The sequence below is a fragment of the Pyrgilauda ruficollis genome, unplaced genomic scaffold (assembly GCF_017590135.1).
Source record: "Pyrgilauda ruficollis isolate IOZ18807 unplaced genomic scaffold, ASM1759013v1 scaffold10, whole genome shotgun sequence".
Classification (NCBI taxonomy): domain Eukaryota; kingdom Metazoa; phylum Chordata; class Aves; order Passeriformes; family Passeridae; genus Pyrgilauda; species Pyrgilauda ruficollis.
The window spans coordinates 4,479,837-4,499,706 of NW_024508101.1; the positions used below are offsets into that span (position 1 = coordinate 4,479,837).

At 46.2% G+C, this 19,870-nt stretch overlaps 2 protein-coding genes across 11 annotated transcripts in view; one reads left to right on the forward strand and one right to left on the reverse strand.

The window, feature by feature from the left end:
* Positions 1-585: 585 nt before the first annotated feature.
* LOC121350577 (2-epi-5-epi-valiolone synthase-like) lies at positions 586-6,928 on the forward strand. Its single transcript, XM_041462008.1, has 5 exons — positions 586-758; positions 3,035-3,668; positions 5,051-5,284; positions 5,935-6,187; positions 6,789-6,928. The coding sequence occupies exons 1-5, from the start codon at positions 586-588 to the stop codon at positions 6,926-6,928; spliced, it is 1,434 nt and encodes a 477-aa protein (XP_041317942.1).
* Positions 6,929-12,806: 5,878 nt separating this feature from the next.
* The window catches only part of MITF (melanocyte inducing transcription factor), a 97,730-nt gene continuing 90,666 nt past the window's right edge, over positions 12,807-19,870 (reverse strand). For all 10 annotated transcript variants that reach the window (XM_041466078.1, XM_041466042.1, XM_041466049.1 and 7 more), the window contains 2 exons: positions 18,932-19,079; positions 12,807-16,861 (listed from right to left, as the gene is read on the reverse strand). In XM_041466078.1, the coding sequence (XP_041322012.1) occupies positions 16,460-16,861; positions 18,932-19,079 (550 nt within the window). In that variant the 3' untranslated portion in view covers positions 12,807-16,459. The remainder of the gene's footprint in view (positions 16,862-18,931; positions 19,080-19,870) is intronic.

Sequence of the window (19,870 nt, forward strand, 5' to 3'; positions counted from 1 at the left end):
CTCATGCCCCAAACAGCCCTTCAGGAGAAAACGCTCTCTGATAATTTTTTTAAACCCACCATAAAAGCTAAAATATCTATTATATATATAGTTTTGTTCCTCAATTCAAGAAAATCCCAGGAATGTGAACTCAAAAGAGGTTTAACCAGCTGGTATTGATCCCCATGCTTCTGCTCCTGTCTCATCCCATAAGAGCAGCATAGAGCTGCAGCCAGATCAGAGGCTCTGCTCAGCAAAGGAGATTCCTGAATGATGTGAAGAATCACACAAACTGCCTTTCATAACTTTAAATTTGCTGTAGGGCATAATGTTGGAAGTAAATGTATGCACTTCTATTGTACATCTTAAGCATTATAAAACCAGCTGATTACACAACCCCATCCTGGTAGTCGCACGTGTCTTCAAACATTCCTGCCACCCCTAACATGCATCCCAGATTAGGTAATTCAGTTTTGTAATTAGTCTCTCACATGGAGACAAGACCTCCCCTCCTGATGCCTGGTCACCCTGCAGCCTTTAAAAAGCACCTCAAAGGCACCCAGTGATGGGAGATCTCTGGGTAGGGAGATTTCACCTTCTGGAAGCATGCTGGTGACAGAAGAGGCGTGTGCTGCAGCAGTCCCAGGAGCCACCATGCCCCAGGAGCCCCGGCAGACGGATTTCCAGCTGGTGAGAGTCAAGAGCACGTGGAGCCGCGTCAAGAAGGGAGAAGCCCTTTCCAACGACGAGGACGAGGTCACTCTCTCTGAGGCAACAATGTGAGTATAGGAAGGAGCCTGTGTTGCTCTGGCTGGCCAAACTGGGCTGTCTTCTTGGTGGGATGGAAAAACCATCTTGGGTGCCATGGCGGCTTCAACCCCCAATGACAGAATTACAGAATTACAGAATAGTTCAGGCTGGAAGGGATCTTTGAAGGTCATCTAATCCAAACCCCAGCGATGGGCAGGGACACCTTCCACTAGACCAGGGTGCTCCAAGCCCTATCCAGCCTGACCTATGTGTACAAACGTGTGAACATGTCTTGGGAACATGGGCAGTATGGCAGCACAGGCAGTTGCAGTGCTCCTTGACACAGCTCAGAGTTACAGAGGGAATTTTATCAACAGCCTCCATTTTTGTAGACAGGAATTTTCTTTTCTTTCTGAAAAGCTTACACAAGGACATCTGTGTGCTGCACTTGGGCTCATTTTCTCCAGTTCTGTGAAAAGTCAATCTGTGTGCGTGCAAAATCTCACGCCGAGGCATGGGAGACAGATGGGTTTATAGAGGTGATTGCAGACAAATGAAATGGGTAGGTGGGAAAAATAAACTGTCACTGACAGGAGCAAAACCCTTAACACATCCCTCAAACTGCAGAAGTCACCTAATGCTGCTTCAGATAGAGCAAAGACAAAACTTTCCCTCAGGGAAACACACAGCTCTTTGCTGATAGTACATCTCTCCAGCTAATTATCTTTTAATTACAGCATGCTCCTTTTCACAAGCACATGGAGCTCCATTCATGAGGCAGATCTTTTATATACGGCTCTCTTCTGCATGTCAGAAGCTTTCCAGCCTTTGTCATGCTCAGATTTTAATGGCACAAGTCTAACCCTTTTCTCAGCCAGGTCAGAGGGACCCTCACCAGCGCTGGCAGTGACCGCACACGAGCATCACCCAGGCAGAGCTGCAGCAGATAGAGCAGGACTTTGGCAGACCCAGAAACAACCTGCTGGACCTCAGTCAACAGAAGGATGAACCTAGGGCCCAAGAATACGCAGAAAAATCCTCAGCTGACATATGCTCCCACAAGGGCATGTTCAGCCCCAAATTCCCTATGATTTCATAGAGCAGAGGGGTTGCAATGAGTACTGATTGTACTATCCAGCACCCAAAGCTGATTCCTCCAAAAAATATTCCAAACCATCCTGTCTCTTAGAAGGGTCACACACCAGAGATGAATGCACATGGAGTTAAGTACAGCTATGAGATGGTGCATTGAAATCCACACAACAATGCTTTTTCTGATACCATATTTGAAAAGCCCAGAAGAAATTTTCTGGAAGGTGTAAATCCTCACTGGTTTTCTTTAACAGCTATGGAGTTTAAGGGCTTAGAGTCTTTAAGAGTTCAAGACTTAGAGACAATTTGGTAAACAAAGCAGACAAGCCTCTATTTTGACCTCTAAGTGAATGTTCAGGCATGTGAAAAGAAATTGGGCATGTAGAGAAATCTGATTATCCAATGAATATCACAGAAACTCATTTTACCAAAATGCAGCTCAAAAAACAGTCTTACATAAAATGCATTTTCCTATTTCCTTCTGCCTGTTTTCTTTTTTTTTATTCCCAACTTGTTTTTTCCCTACTTTGCCCATCCCACAGAAGGAAGGGGTTGTAGGGCTGTGTTTTTCATTAATTTAGATAGATAACTAATTTTGGCTTTTATTTACCCTTGAAAGCTCCAGTGTGGAAATGTTTCCCAACCCCCAAATCATTTTCTTTCTCTCTCCAGGAGCATTTCCTACTTCTATCACACCTATTTTGAGGTAGAGGTCTGCTAGCTCAACTAAGGCATTGTAGAAGCACTGGTCTGAATGGAGATGTGTGTCTGTGTATAGATAGACAGGAATAAATTAACTCCCACCACCCAGATACACAATCAGAGGATGCTCCTCCCATAAATGTGGAAAATTTTGGCAACCTCTTCTCCTCCCCACTCCCTTTCTGAAAGCTGAGATGATTGGGCTGGCTCATTCTTTATGGGGTTTCAACTTCTAGCATGAAAAACATGTCCCAGCCCTTTTTAATGCTGTGTAGGAATTCAGACATATAACTCTTCATCAAGACTTTGGAGAGCTTCTCCATGAATACAATTGCTGAGCCCTGACACCCAGGGAGTGTCCCACCCTCACATCCCCATGTTTCTGCAGTGCACAGGGCAGGAGACTCCACATTCTTCACCTCCCAGCTACATCCTTAAACTAGTTCAGACATGCAAAGGTCAAACTAGGAATACAGTGATTTCAAACCATGTTCCTTCTGTTCCTTGCCAGAGGTGAGTGCATCTCCGAAGGCGGCATTTCCTGGATTGTTGAAGCTCCCATCTATTTTTGCTACAAAGTGGTAGAAACATACAACATTCTGGAACCCTCTAACACCACTCTGCTCTGGGGCCACATCACTGATCCCCAGCAAACAGAGCTGGCCACAGCCAGCAAGGGGAAACTGCGGCGCTTCATTGTCATAGATGAAGTCGTCGACAAACTTTACGGCTCCAAAGTCAGAGAATACTTCGAGCAGAACAACGTCCAGCACAAAATCCTCGCCCTGCCGACCACTGAGGAAACAAAATCCATGGACTTGGTGTTGAACATCTTGCACGAGGTCCAGAGCTTCAGCCTGGACCGGCGGACGGAGCCCATCATCGCCATCGGCGGGGGCGTGTGCCTGGACATCGTCGGCCTCGCCGCGTCGCTCTACAGGAGACGCACCCCCTACATTCGGGTCCCCACCACCCTCCTCTCCTACGTGGATGCCAGCGTGGGGGCCAAGAACGGGGTGAACTTTCTGCAGTGTAAGAACAAGCTCGGGGGCTACACGCCCCCCGTGGCGAGTTTCCTGGACAGATCCTTCCTCCGGAGCATCCCTCGGCGACACATCTCCAACGGCCTCGGGGAAATTTTAAAGGTATGAACTTCTGCAGCTGCAGTTTTCAAAACTGAAAAGTCATGCAATGGTTTGGGTTGGAAGGGACCTTTTCAGGTCACCAAATCTGACCCCACCATGATGAGCAGGGATAACTTTCACTCACTCACGTTGCTCAAAGCCCCATCCAACGTGTTCTTGAGTGTTTCCAGGAATGGGGCATCTACCAGTCCCTGGAAAACTCATTCCGGGGTTTCATTACCCCCTTTGTAAAAAATTTCTTCCTCACAACTAGACTGAATCTATGTTCTTTCAGTTTAAACCATTATCCCTGTTCTAGCACAACAGGCCCTACTAGAAATTCTGTCCTCATCTTTCTTTCCCCTTTTAAGTATTGGAAAGTAAAATGTCCAGCAGCATGCATGGCATTGTATAAAAAACTTAGAGGAATCAAGGTGGGCCATTGAGGGTGCATGAGGACTTTTAACTGTCATTAAGTCTATATATAGATTTTTTACAGCTGATAAATTTGTTAGAACATCCTTTACACTCAGTGTCCAGTGCTAACCCTGCAGAGGAAACACCAAAACTCACAGCCAGAAACAGCAAAAAACTCACAGGAGACACAGCAAAACTATGGAAGAAAAGCCTCATCTTTCCATTGAGGCGGATCCATAGCACTCTGTAATGAACTCCTGGCAGAGAATCTGAGGCTCATTATGCTGGGGATTAATAATCTGCAAGATCACTTGCACCTACCTCAGTGGGTATGTCAAGTGTGGTCAATCAATCTCCTGCGAGGCAAATTCTACTCCTAAAATTACCTGGAAAGTGCATAATAAATGGCTTTATGTCTGGAGAGCTTTGGAAACTTTTGATAAAGCAGAGTTCAAGCTATTAAAATGTATTAGAGATGAGTTCATCAACAGCAATTTTCAGGGCTTGCACAGTGAGAAATCCCCAGGATATCTGGAGGTTTCTGGCAGGCACTGTAAAACCCTCAGGTCACCATTCCCCACTGCAGGGTGGGGCTAATGCCTGAGTCAGAGAGGGAAAAAATATGTACTTCTAACAAGACATCACTTCTAAGCCCTCATATTCTCTAAACTGCAGTGTTTTCCCTCCTTCCATTACCCAAAGAGTAGCTCCAAGGTGGTGGTCCCCACCACCCAGTCCCTGTCCTGGGAAGGGCCACCATCCAGTCCCAAGTTTCCTTCCAGGCACACAAATAACCAAAGCTGATTACAAACCACCTGCTGGGCTATGGCAGCACGTAGCAAACCCCCAGCATGGGCAGAGCTGCCCAGCAGCAGGGGAACTAGTGTATAACATATTATTGCAGTCCAATCTACTGAAACACTCAAGTTTCTACAGCACATACAAGGATCAGACAATTACCCTTAATTATCTCTTCTTTGTCCCAGATGGCCCTCATGAAACACAAAGGGTTGTTTGACCTGCTCAAGAACCATGGAAAATATCTGCTGGACACTAAGTTCCAGTCTTGCAACAGCTTTGCTCACCATGGGGATGCTGCACTGCAGACTACCAGGATTGCCATTGAAACAATGCTGGAAGAGCTGGCTCCCAACCTCTGGGAGGATGACCTGGACAGACTGGTTGATTTTGGCCACCTTATTAGCCCAGAACTGGAAATGGTGAGTGACACACTTTATATTGCAATATCCCCTTCAAAGACAACATAAAAAAAAAATCAATAGGTTTCATTAAGACCTTGTGAAAAGGAGTTGAAACTCCAGATTTGCACATACTAGGTCACCCAACACACCAGCCTGGTATCAAAGGGACTCCTCCTGCCCCATTTCCCCTACACCTTCACCCATTTTTAATTCAGACCTCAATCCAATTGTTGCTTCTTACTGGGCACTTACTGAAGCTCAAAGAAAACCAGATTGCAGTGAAGCCACTGGAAATCACCTGCACAAACTGTAACAGCACCAAGACATGGAGGCCATAGCCCGTATTGCTGGGGAGAAATTGCCATTGAGGAATGAGGGGGGACACCTACGTCTTATCCAATACCCAGAGCTCAACCCTCCATCTCATGGCACTCCATCAGTGATTTAGATGAGAGAATTAGATCCTAGATCCCTACGGGAGATTTTAGCTGCGATTAATCATGTGTAAAACGGATCATCCTAGCAACCCGTAAATCACAAGACGCCAACATCCAGCAACCGCAGTGAGTCAAATGTCGATTTGCAGGGACACTTTTAGCAATAAACCCCACTTGTTTCCTACTTGCCACCCCAAACCTGCTCTGCCACCCACCTTTGCTGTGCTGCAGAGGGTTCTGCCGTCGCTGATGCACGGGGAAGCTGTGAACGTCGACATGGCATTCATGACGTACGTGGCCCACGCGCGCGGGCTGCTGGACGCCGAGGAGAAGGAGCAGATCCTGCAGTGCATGCGGGGCCTGGAGCTGCCGGTCTGGCACGGCGGCTGCAGCTGGGCCCTCATCCAGAGAGCCCTGCGGGAGCGCCTCAAGCACAGCGGGGGACAGCTGCGGATGCCCCTGCCCACTGGCCTCGGCGTGGCAGGTACGGCCGGAGGGAGCCCGGGGAGTGACAGCCTGGGAAATGTGCTCTGCGGGTTGCAGCTGTGCATTTCTTGCATTTCTTGCGCTCTTTTTCGCATCTCGGTAAACCCATCGAGAGACAGGATCCCTCCTGTGTACCAGCCCCAGAACTCCGTTAAGGACTGAGGTCTAATTAATTGCATTATGATTAACCAATTCGTTTTGCAAAGGGAAATGCAGTGCTCTGGCAGCAAAGGGGAAAAGAGAAGAATAATTCCTCTGCTATACTTGAAAATATTTGTGAAGTATCCTTGGCAAAAGGAATTTAATTTTTTACTGTGCCTAGAAATAATATTTGCAAACTAAATAATATCTGTTCAATATCAGGGACGAAATACAAGATTTAAAAACAAAAGCTAACCAACCCCTAACACAGAAGCAGTGCATGGTACCAGGTTGTGATCTCTGCCATCTCTTTCATTTTCACACCATTTCCATGAAGCTCAGTCTCCACACACATGACAAAAGGCTCTCACAAACTGGAGTGACTCTGCCAAAGTCAGTGTTTGCAGGCAGGAAAAGCTCTTCTGGATTTCCTATTAACCATAACTCTTATTTTCCAGACATATTCAATGACACCAGTGAAGAGACCCTGGAAAGAGCATACAAGCTGTGGGTCAAGGACTGCAAGATGGGGCTGGAGGAAGAGCTTCAAGCCCAAGGTGATGGTCCTGCCCCAAGCATGAGCTGTGTGCCACTGTAAGGTAGTGGGCAGAACTGAATTTTGAACAAGATAAATCCAGAAGCACCTGTGACACTGCATACACTCCAGAGCCGCGTGGAACAAGCAGAATATTGGCACGTGACATGATTTTCCTCTTTCAATTGTTTTGTTTGAATGGGAATCTACTATTGCTGAAGGAGTGACCACTCACAAATGAAACCACAGAGTGCCAGTAGTGTAGTTCATAGCAAATGGTCTTCTTTCAGGAAGAGTGACCAGGATTATTCATTTATTTAGTTAATCCAAGCTGGTAACTGCCATGTCCCTTGCCGCTGGTGTCCCACCATTGCTTCTGCTTGGACCCCTGACACAAGCTGGTGTAGCTGGTCATAGACCGTGGTATGGCACCATGCAAAATTTCTATGCTACATAAAATATTTCAAGTAGGTTATCACCTTCACTGGTAATTCTTTTCTTCTTGGTGTTCTTCTTTTCTCTCATTCAAAAGAGCAAAACAAGGAAGATCATCTGCCAGCCTCTGCACCCACTATATAATCAGAATGACACACTCTGATTAGAGGCATCATCACAAGTCACAGATCAGTAAATATCCCTGCTGTGGAGCACCTGGGGGCTTTCTCCTGGCAGTAAGGCAGCCCTTTGTCTTGGGACTCTCAAATACTGAGGACTTGCTGGCAAGTCCCCCCTTGCTGCCCAAATGTTTGTGGTGGTTTCACTTTGGAACACCTGCGAGCCACTGGGGTGGCAAACAGGGCACAGTCTGCAGCACTGCTGCCTAAAAACAAAGTTGGGCTCCTGGCAATATTTCAGAACCCCCTGGTGCCCCCACATCTGCCACAGGGCTCCTCGTACCTGTCAGACCCTGGCTCCTTTCCCATCTCAGCCTCTTCTGGTTAGATAAGGCCAGCTGGGGAAACCAAGAGAAGTTAGAGGACTCCAAGCAAGTTCATCATCTTCAAGCTGCTTCAGTGTCATGTCTCAGGATCCTGGCAGACTCAGAGCAGATTATAAAATGGATGCTTGTGGTGAAAAATGTAGAAGTAATGCCATCCTTCTCCCTGGAGGTCCAATCAAAGGAATTGCAATCAACAAACAGCCTTTGAATTATTTACAACATTATTTGATTTTTCCCCTGGTGTTTTTGTCCCACACCAGTTTGTGCTGATGTGCTGGCTTCTGTTTTGCTGTAGTAATAAAAGCTACTAAAATGAAAAACTTTTGAAGTAATGATTGCATTGCTGCCCACAGTGCATGCCCGAGTACCTTTGCATGTGCTTGAAAGACAGACTGGAGAAGTGTGGCATAGAGCTGACATAATAAATCCCTTTTCCTCTTGAGCCTGGAGAAGAGGTGCTTAAAACTACACAGAAAGTCCTGCTCAGCCTACTCCAGAGCAGTGCATATCTCCAGTTTCAGGACAGGGTTTCACACAGATGGTACCATCTTACCAAGGAGCTTTAGAGCACATCCTCAGAGCCACAACTTCTTAAAAATAAACCCATAATTCCCAGAGTTAAATAAGCTGGGGCTGAGGATATTGGTGAACTTGTCTCCTTTTTCCAGAGCATCAAACACAGGCTCATTCAGTGGGTTTCTGACAGCAGCCAGTGTGTGGGGAGAGCATCAGTGCTTCTCTCAGGCACCCACCAGCTCTGCTAGAACAGGCAGGAGAGCAGGTGAGGGCCCATGAGTGTCTGAAGGAAGGAGATGGGGATGGACCAGGCTCTGCTCAGAGGTGCCCAGAAACAGGGCAAGAGGACACAGGCAGAAACTGATGCAGAGAAAGTCCCACCTGAACCTGAGGAAGAACTTTGTTGTGCAGTGACTGTGCACTGGAACAGACTGTCCAGAGAGGGTGTGGAGTCTCCCTCACTGGGGGTATTCCAGAACTGTCTGGGCACAATCCTGTGCTCTGGGATGACCCTGATCAAGCAGGGAGGGTGGGCCAGATGACCCACTCTGGTCTCTTCCAACCTGAAATATTCTGTGACCCCAACTTTTGGGGAGCATGAGAGAGCCTCAGGGACAGTGGTCTGAGGGGCAAAGGTGCTGAGAGCCATTTAATGTTGTGCTTACAGTGATCACCTGGGCACTCTCACAAATGGTCCTCCTCCTCTCCAGCAGCTCTGTGGGCCATTTTCCACACCAGATAACCTAGAAATGAATGATCAGGATTATCACCCACTCACTGCAGCACAGTGTCCAGCTCCATCTACCTCAGTGGAGGCACAATACAAACATCATCTGGAGTTGCTTATTTTAAATGTCCTTGGAGAGACTCTCAGGAGCCCAAAGGCATTTGGAACTCCATTTCCAGGGAAAGCCAAGGTGCAGCTTAGCAGGGTCGAGGTGAACTGAACTAAAAAGAGTCACAGAAGCACATTAAAAGCCCAGCATCCAGGACCAATGTGCTGTTGGTGACAGTGACCTAGCTGTGGGTCACCTGCCAGCCATTCCCCCATGCTGGCTTTGCCTCTGCCTTCAGAAGCCAGTGGTTGTGTCTGCGACAACACATCCAAGGAGCTGAAGCACAATTAGGACTGAAAAGTGAGCACATGATTATTATTATTTTTTACCCTCACTTCTGCTGTGGGTGACAGAACACAATCAGCCCCTGACGTGCTCGGTTGCTTGGTAGCAGACAGGCACAGTTTTAATTATATATTAAAATATGCTAAAGAACATAAAACGGCTGCGTGACTAATATGTGTGTATCAAGAAAGGCACATGACAGCAGCAAAATTGCTTCAGTGTCTGATAAAAAGTGCCTTTGCCAGGCTTGTCATCAAAAGATCAAGGGAAATGGGTGGAAAGTATTATTAATAAAACAGTGACTTTTTAAAATACCCCTCATTGTTTGAGGTGCATTTTTTTAATGTCTAGCATGAATTTAATTATTTTCCATTTATTCAGCATTGATTTAGTTCCCGCTTTTTCAAACAGAACTATTATATTAGACCTAAGATCTCTGCTTATTCTCTTATGATGCATTACTCCAAAGAGAAAAGCAGAAAGTCCCAGCTGGGTCCTTGCAGTGCAAGTTCTTCATGGATTTGTTTGAACAAAATTACTTTAGTGGTCAGAGAATCAAAAATTATTTTATTATTTACAAGCGCTGAAGTAATTTCTTTTGCAACAACCTGCTCTATAAACTGCTTTTCAGGAGGGAAAAAAGAAGAGGAATATTAATGAAGTCCCAACCCAAACCAGTGTATGATTCTGTGGTTCTGGAATGCATAAAGGAGTATCTAAGCAGCGATCACTCATGCCCAGTGAACAGCAGCATTCATTGTACTCAGTGTAAAATGAGGATCAGACCAAAGGTCTTGAAGACATTAAAAGATTTTGACGAAATGTATTTGAAGTGGCTGAAGGAACAGCGCTGAACGCAAGAGCAGCGCCCCGTTGCTCACACACCACCTGCTGCCCCGCTGCCTGCCCGCCCGGAGCCGATACCCTGGCGTGAATTACACGCTGCACTCACAGAAAACAATCTGCAAACGGCATCCGTAAATCACAGCTCGCCTTGGAGCAGGGGCTTTGCCGGGATGGGATGGGATGGGATGGAGCGCAGAATTCCGCGCCCGGTGGGGCTGTGCTGGGAAGGACACAGCCCCACAAGAGTGTGCTGTTCCTCTCTCTTCTAATCCAAGTCTAACTCCTGCGGCAGCCACAGGCACACGGGAGGAAAGCCAGAGGGAGCAGGGAGCTCTGGAGAGGCGCTGCTGAACAGCAAGAGAGCAGGCAAAGCGTTTGAGCAGGACCAGAGTCCACAGAGCCGTGTGCCCCAACCACCAAACCCTGCTTTGAGGCAGCATCCTCCACGTGGACATCAACCCCCTCGTGGTATCTATATATATATATTAAATAACAATTGATATTTACATACTTTGCACATAAATATTGCATATAAATATTTCTCTGCCCTGGCCCTTCCTGCTGACCATAGCAGCCTTCTCCTTTCCCTGCACAGCTCTTGGACAGCACTCACACAAAGGGGTCTGCCACAGGAACCATCACTTCCCTCTGTGATGCCAGAGCACAGCTCCTGTTAAGAGCATCAGTCCCAGAAACTGAGCTGGAAAAGGAGCAGTTTCAAGGAAGGGTGAAGCTCAGGTCACAGGCAAAGACAACGGTGTTGCTCAGTGCACACACATTTGCCTTGTGAGCCAGCATCCTGTCAAGCCTCATTGATTTTAATAACTCAGGAACACTTTTCCAAGCCATTCCCCCGCAATTTTAAACAAGTGTATTTCAAAGGAGCTGGAGCAACAGTGTAGGACAACTTTCAGTGCTGGGACCACCCCCAGATGTGAGAGCAGAGGGAGCAGCACGGCTGAAGCCACCGAGGCAGAGCCATCACCACCTCCCTCCTGCCCTCCTGGGCTCCCAGGTCTCCTGGAAAGGAAAGCACAACGTGAGGTGACACGGTGGCAGTGTCCTGCTGTGCCACCACACAGCTGAGCCCTGCAGCATCCTCCAGCCTGGACACTGAGATTCCCAGTGAAACAGACCACACCAGGCACAGCTGGACTCACTTTTAAAATCCACTTTCTTACCCTGTGCTGAATTTTTCAAGCTTGTCCAACACAACTGAAAAGGCTTCTAAGCAGTGCTGCCACCAACTCTTTACTGACATAGATCTACTGCCTACAGCCAATATCCCCATCATGGGTGTTCTTCCTGCTCCTCCTGGGTTTTCCAACCCAGCCAAAACCTTGAGGTGCTGCCACGCACAGCAAGAAATTCACCCCAAGCTGACCATAAAAAAGAAACAACTGACCATCAAAAGCAAATTCAAAATACATCCAAGAACTCAAAATAGCAACTACATCCTAAGCTGCTAATAAATAGATTTTCTAATGAAGTACTACCACATTCTAATGAAGTACTACCACATTCTAATACTATGAAATTACATTACAAAACCTGCTGGAAACACAAGCTTTTAGTCAAGTCTCTTCTATGAGGAAGGAGTGGGACTGTTCAGCTGCAGTTCTAGTAGTCAGGCATTTTTTGTTGGGTTGGTTTTTAAATTGAGCTAGTAATTTAATTCAACTGAACTAGGTATTTTCTACTCTAATAAGCATCAGACTTTCAAGACACTGGTCAAATTCAATTGTTTACACTCAGGGCTCAAACCCACTGAGACAACTCAGTAACTCAATGCTGCTGCATCAAGGTCCACAGAGAGCAGGAACTCAATGCTGTGAGCACAGGAAGCAAAAGGCTGTTGAAGAACAAGACCAGAAGGGATGAGAGCAACAGAGACAGGAGAAATAATGAAGATGGGAAGACACAACAAGACTGCAGCTGTTTCCTCACCAGCAGAAGCCAGGGGCAGCTGTTTGCATGCTGGCTGAGAGGAGATTTGGGAGGAGTGAGCAGAGAGGGGATGGATCCTGCCATGCACAGGTCAGCTGGAGAAGGGGTGAGGTGCTCCTGTGCAGGACTGCTGGGGACAGGTGACCTTGCAGGAGTGACAGCAAGGCAAAGGGGGGCAGGTACCCCGAGGCCTCACAGAGCCCATGGCCTCACACTGATGAGCTCCAAGGGACAGAGAGGGAGGAAGGCAAATGACAAGAGCCCATGGGAGGAGGTGTTAAATAAAACCCACCTGTTTTATTCCTTACTCTGGACCATAAGCTCTGGGTCTTTCCATTTTGGCACGTACTTGCAAAGCTCAGGTATGGTCTGGTCTGCAGCTTCATTCCCCTCTGTGATTGCCACAAACACAACTGGACAGCTCTGGTGGAACCAAGGATGCCAACCAACACCAGATCAGGGACATGGACATATCCATGGCCAAGTCACAGACACAGAAGCACTGCAGGGACTTCAAATGCACAGGAAAACAAGATCCACTCACATGGAAAACGAGTGACTAACACAGATGTATGTGAAAAACCAAATGCTTTAATCCATCTATCAAGAACAACAGTTCAAATTATTTCATTGGATACATTAATATTGATCCATAATTTACAGTGCTATGGACCATACACAAATTATTGCTGCAGTCAACAGCAGATGAATATCAACATTACAGTACCAAGCATCATAGCAAGAGGCAGTAATTAATGTCACTTTTTTCAAGAAATATAGGTATTTATACTATTATCAACATCAGCTTCCCCCCCCCAGTGCATTTTATGTCAAACAACATAAATGTAAGTGCATTATTTTGTGCTTTGTGCTTTCCTTATGTACCTTCTTTTTGCTTTTACAGGTTGTAAGAGTTAAATATTGCTTTATAGGCCAAAAGCAGTAAGGAAGAACTTCACGGTACTCTGCACGCCCCTGCCTGTTGCACGGCTTTGGCCAAAGTGAGAATTGGTCTTTTCCCCACCCACCTGCTCAGGGAAGCCACCGCTGCCCAGCGTCACCAGAGCGGGCAACAACTTCTGTCCATCTCACTGCAGCCAGCCCATGCCCAACCGTGCCTGTGACTGCTGTGAGTGCTGCCTCTGTCCCCTGCCACCAACCCCTGCAGTGTCACACCCTCCACCACGCTCAAGCAGGCAAAGGAACCTCCTGTTAGCACCCACTGGGCGTCTGTGTCTCCTGGAGGTGTCCCCACTGCAGTGTCACCATTCCGAGGGTGGGGAGCCTCAGAGGAGGGCTGTAACCTAAGGAAACACGGGGGGAAGAGTGAGCAGGGCACGGCCAAGTTGTGTTACCCCAGAAAACACCAGGTATAGGAGCACACAACACAGCTGCTGCAGCCACAGAGACTTCTGCCAAGGAATCCAGCTCTTGATGGAATGGTTGGCCTTGAATCCTAACTCACCTCCACACAACCAAAAATCAGAAGTCACAGCTGTCAGCGAGTACCAGTGGTTTCACATAAGCTCGAAAAATATTCATTTACCACAGTCTGGACTTGAATTTCTGAATGCCCAGGGCAGGCACCAAACCAAAAGCTTCATTCAATACATTCAGTGGTTCTCAGTTACTACACTCTAGCATGCACACCCTGATTTGTTGTACCAATGCTGCAGAGCTGCCCCTCTGGCAGCTGGGGAAGAGCAACACAGCCCTGTGCTACAGCTATAACCCATTTTTCACAGATTTTCCTACCTGTCACCCCAGCCAAACAGCAGCACCAGAAGCCTGTACCCCACACTTGACTCAGAGCTATGGCACAGCTGCCTGGCAGGGACTGGGGGCATTTCCTGCCCCAGGACCATGGTGACCCCCAGCACATTCTGCAGCCTCCTGGTCCTGCCTGGGCCAGAGCTTCTCTACCCTAGGAAAGACATATTCCCAAAAGCTGCCTGGGCTGAGGGGGACATCATTACAACCCAACTCCAGCTCCTCCTTCAAGAACTATAAAAGAAAAAAAGCCACAACCCCGTGGTTGCATCAAGGCTAACACATCGCTGGCGGCTCAAGCGGGAAGGGAGGGCTGGACACAGCCACGGGAAGAGTGACAGGAACACAGACCCCGAGTTCCACAGCCCTGCAGAGCCCTGTGCTGGGAGCACAGGCGCCAGGCAGGGGACACCAGGAGCCCTTGCCACCCACACCAGGAGCAGCAGTGCCAGGCAGGGGACACCAGGAACCCTTGGCCCCTATGCCACAGCAGCAGTGCCAGGCAGGGAGCCCTTCTGAAGAGATGTCTGGGAGAGGGCTCAGCGCTGTGGGAACTCCCATCACTACCCCCAGCCACCCCGTCCTACCCAGTTCACATTTGGTTTCTGAACACCACCTGCTGAGCCCAAGGTTTTCTTGGAAAGCCGGCCAAACTGGCACTCAGGTTACTCACCGTTGCACTCATCCTATGTAATTTCCAGTGTAGCACAAAGGAGAAAGGGAAGCTCTGGTTTTCTATCCGTAGGCACCATGCTACACCTCAAGGCCCTACACACCACCACCCTAAAGCTCTGTCTACGCCACACTTCAGTCAGTGCTAGTCGAGGAAGACTACAACTAGAGTTTAAGGCACTTCATTCTGAACGAGCTACGCCTGCCAGTCAGCTGTAGGCTGCCGTGGAGAATTCCATTCCCTCTGTCTAGCTCGGAACACCACCTGTCACCTCCGTGGAACACCTAGGCTGGATATAATACAAGGAAAACTACCATTATTGCATAGGACTACACTTGAGTAGATAATGCACCAAACTACTTTTACAACATGGTTGCATGTTAAAAATTAATAACATTGTTATCAAGTAACAGTTATTTGCAGATACAGTAATTTACTCTTTTTTTTTTTTGTTATTTTTTTTTTTTCTCTTATGTCAGCCCCGGTGCTGAAATAGAACACGAATTGCTCTAACGGGTATATTAACTACATAGTTATGTTTCCAAGCATATTACTACTTTTTTTCTGTATCACTAAAAATAAATATGTAAGTTCAGTTTCTCTACAGAGTTGTTTTATTACCTAATCTAAATTTTTACTCTACCTTAAATGCGTTTAAAAACATTTTCAAAGTGAGACTGTAATATACAAAATATTCTCAAAATCTCTCTTAAAACACAGAACCCTGCATAAAAGCTTCCTTTCAAGTGTTTACAAAGAACGCAGAAAACTTCCAATGAGTTTTAAAAATGTCAAAAAATCGCTGCAATATTAAGAGGCAAAAATCTTACAAATGAAATACAAATAAATTTAAAACAAAATGTTGAGGATAACTAAGGAATCCATGCAAATCAAAAGAAACTGTACAATGCAATTTAAAAAAAAAATAAAGCCAATTAGATATGTACAACATAATGTGCCCAGCTGATAATATGCATAATTTTCTTTTGTCCAAAGAGTGTATCCCAACTTACAGTGCTCCTGCTTGGTTTGCCATTGGCAAAGCCACCCACGTCTGTCACAAAACAAAATAAAAATTGAAGAGGAAAAACTTGATCCATGATCAAAAGGAAAACCCAAATCAGCTCAGAGTAAAATTAAACAACACTCTGAGACACTCACATCTCCCTGCAGTTTCAGCAACAGCATTTTATACCACAATCAACACAATCAGGATGTCTTAACACTTGGGTTTAGTTTGTTTTCTGAGTGAAGTCAGGTGGGTATTTTCCCTAAACACTTGTCATATAAGACCAACATTTGAGGGACACTGTATCTTTAAGGCAGCACTATTCAATTAATACAATTACAAATTGGACTTTTTTGTCATTGTTGTTGTTTCTTTACATTCTTAAACTTTACATTTTGTTTCCAAGTAAATAGGTTGCATTTACAATCCTGCAATTGCCCCCTCCCCCCCCCAGTAGAAACAGACTCTTCATCTGTAATTCTATTGCTTTGAGTAGATTTGACCAGTTCAAAGTTCTTGGCGAATCCAGTTCACAGATTCTGTACATATGCTGTACAATATTTTGGAGGCATTGGTAGTTTTAAAATAGAATATACAAGTTTCTTCACAAAAATTCTAAAAAAAATTCTATATATATAATATGTACACACACGCACACACACTGATGAAGCACAAGGGGGGGAAAAAAATCAAAAAAATTCTACAAAAGGTAAATTATTTCATCTACTGATCAAAGAACCAAAGCAGTTTATGAAGGGTGTGCCAACAGATGCTAACAAGCATGGTCAGTGTCCTCCATGCTCACGCTGCTCCGCCTGCTACTCGTCTTTGATGCCCCAGGAGACACGGAGGAGAGCAGTGGGTCAGTCACTCCCACGGGGGACAGGGTATCGTCCATCAGGATGTCTTCCAGTTTGGATCCCATTTTGGCAGGAACTCCGTAGGTGCCAGCTGGCTCAGTCACGTTTCCCAGGTTGTCGCTGAAGGTGATGGTGCCGTCGGTGAGGTCCAGGGTGGTGGTGCAGGACAGGTCTGTGTGGTGTGGCATCATCTCCTGGCTGCAGTTGTCCAGCACAGGCTCCTGTTTGATGACCCTGTTGACCATGTCAGGGGAGCAAAGGCCTGTGGATGGGACAAGGGACAGTCCGTGTGCCCGGGCTTGCATCTCAAGTTCCTGTGAAGGAGAATTAGGGGCAAATTAAATCTGGAAGTAAAATTTGTCTTATGCTCGTCTCGCAGCTTCCAGTTTCCTTCTCTTGTACACATTTCCTCCCTTTCCCATAGTGACAAGTGCCTGTACCTTGCACACTCCAGCCCTGCAGATTTTCACCTGAACAGCAGAGTCTTGAAGAGGTGGGTGAACACCATCCCACACAGGCCCTTCACACTCCTCCTCAGCACCTACACCAGAGCCAAAACCCAGCACTCTGCAGCACAGACATGTTCCCCTCAGGCTTCTTCTCAAACCAGTGCCAGGATAGGCAGGTTTGGCCTCAGGTAGGGTGAGGAAAACATTTAAAAATAGGAAAAAAAAAAAAGAACTAGCAGAACCATGTGTTTTTAGTAATTTTTAAAAAGTCATCTGTGAAGGCACAGCATGTCTATGTGATCCTTATCAATCCCTGCTGAGACTCTGGAGGGGACATTTCTCGCTCTACAAGTCTGGCAGAGCTGGAAGAGGTCAATCAAAACTGAGCAACAACACTATTCCTGTGTAAAAAAAATCACAAGGAAGTCACAGGAAGGTTTCAGACTTCACACAGAGCCAGGATTCTTCAAATTTCCATGAAAAGTTTAAATCTCACCTTCACATTTAATAATACAGAAATGCTCTCTCACAAATACATCCGTAAAAGAGACATTTTGCTTCTACTTCTGTATTATACCAGGCAATCACAATCTCTGTTGTGATTGTGCTGTTTCTGGATATCCCTGTCACTGAGGATGATTATTACCCTTTCCCATCATCTCCAGGCTAAAACAAGCTTGTAATGGCACACTGCAAGATAAGAAGGTGGAATGAGCAAGCACTTCTTCCATCAGCTAACATGCCAGAACCAGGAGTTCCTTACTTCATGATTAATCAACACAAAAAGGGAAAATACACACTTGAGGTTATTTGCTGCCAGATGTATTGCCTGTTATTCAAGGGTCTGGGTTTTATGGTATTTTGATTGAAGAAGTCAGAGCAGATGGGTAATACAAAGCAAGATGAAAGATGTTTAAGAAGTGATCTCACTTAGCTTTGAAACACCACTGCTTGATGCTGCTCTGCAGAAGATTTGTGTTTTTATCATCTCACTCTAGCAGCAGATTGCTCAACCAAGTACAAAACTGTGCTGAGGCTCAACTTGACCCGTTCTATTTTAAAGCTGTTTACTTCCACACTTGACTGTCAGGTATTTGCAGCTTCATTATCTCCCCAGTGGATTAGCTGGGCTGTTAAGGGGTCTCTTGGCAGGCTGCAGCTGCATGCAGAGCTCAGCTGTTCGTGCTGCAGGGGAGCAGCAACACGAGGATATCTGGGATATCACTGTCTCCATGTTAGGTGTTCTTACACCCACTTCTGGTACACTTCTTTAATTACCCTTCTATGGAGAGGGATGGCTATCCAGAAAAAAACCCTATGTTGGCATCAAGGTTAAGGTTTCCTATCCAGCTTGAGGTGAAGACAAAGGAATTAGTTAGAGAAATGGAGTTTTCACCCTTAAATTTCTGTGTAGCTCAGAACACTGGGAACCTGGGTGAATCTAACAAGGCAACAACCCACAGAGAAAACATATTCATGCCACCTACTGCTTTTCAGTGCTGAGGAGAACTGTTGTACAGTCCTACAGACTGCAAGCAGCAGGGAGGACTCACAAAGAGCTGAACTTAATTTCGTGACTATCAACAACTATATGACACATGAAGTCCCAATGCCTTAGGCCTGGCAAACAGAAGAATATATTACCATATAAATCTTTTTGATGGTATGGTTTGGAACTAGCATTAGCCATGGTAGAATAAAAACAGACCACTCATAAGTGCTTTTACTAGGCACTTATGTGTGTTAGGATTCTTTTTTCTTTTTTTTTAACTAAAATATCTTTGGCTTTTTCTGGAAAAATCTCTGCAGACATCTCCGCACTGCCCACCGTTAATTTAAACGCTGGTTCCTTCTAACCCACACCCCACAAGCCACCACTATTTGCAATCACACGCTGCAACACCAAAAGCACTTGCAGCTCATTTCTCAGCAAACCTGTATTCTGAGGAGCAGGTGCCTGTTGGCATGTTCCAGCTTCTTCTGCCTGTTCTCCAGCTCCTTGGTGCGCTGCTGTTCCCTCTGCAGCTTGCGGATGTAATCCACTGACGCCTTCAGGATCGTTCCCTTGTTCCAGCGCATGTCACTTTGGAATGACACAAAAGGACAAGGTAAGGCTCTGCTTCACAGAGCTGTTCCCTCCATACCTGTACCTGTGACTGCACCTTATGCACACATAACACCCAGCTGCTATTTATTGCGAGTTTGTGGATGCAGAAGGCGTTTGCAGTGCACTAGAGGGGGCTGGAGCACAGCCCTTGGGAAGCACGTCTGCTTCGGAGAGAGAGAGAGGCTGCTGCACCTCCTCACATCATCTCACTTTCTCTAAATGGGCAAAAAACATCTTACTGCAGCCTGTCAGTGCAAAGATCCACCTGCCCTGGACATTGGTGCTGAGACATATTGTCTTGCTGGCCTTTGAGGAGGCTGCAGAGCCTCTCTGCAGAGTAGCTGTGAAGTTGCTCCATGAGCAAGTGCCTCAAAATACTGGAAAATGTCCCCAAAATCATCACGGGGTGTTGATTTAAGTGGACTCTCAAACTCCAGAGGAAGAAAGGTTCCTCGCTACTGAATCAGCATTGAGAAAGTGTAAATACAAGCTAAAAGCAGCAAAATCATTGTAGAATTATCACGAAGTACATCTGGGAAATTACAGCAAACACTGACAAATTAACAGTGAACAAGCACAGAGTTATGCTCTTTATTTTCCTTGTTTTTTTTCCCTTGGAGGGAAGGGGAATGGATGGCTTCCCAGATAAACTGCCCTCCATTTTCACTGAAACAGGGACCAGTTCGGTCTTGTCAAGTTGTAACATCTAATTAATTAAAAGAATCATTTAACAAGACATGCAACCATCTCAGCAGCCAGACCAGCAT

Bases quoted from the DNA above. Each gene is read 5' to 3' on its own strand.
- LOC121350577 (XM_041462008.1), top strand. From the start codon at position 586: ATGCTGGTGACAGAAGAGGCGTGTGCTGCAGCAGTCCCAGGAGCCACC. The intron at 5,285-5,934 runs GTGAGTGACACA...GCTGTGCTGCAG, and splicing joins TTAGCCCAGAACTGGAAATG to AGGGTTCTGCCGTCGCTGAT. The intron at 6,188-6,788 runs GTACGGCCGGAG...CTTATTTTCCAG, and splicing joins CACTGGCCTCGGCGTGGCAG to ACATATTCAATGACACCAGT.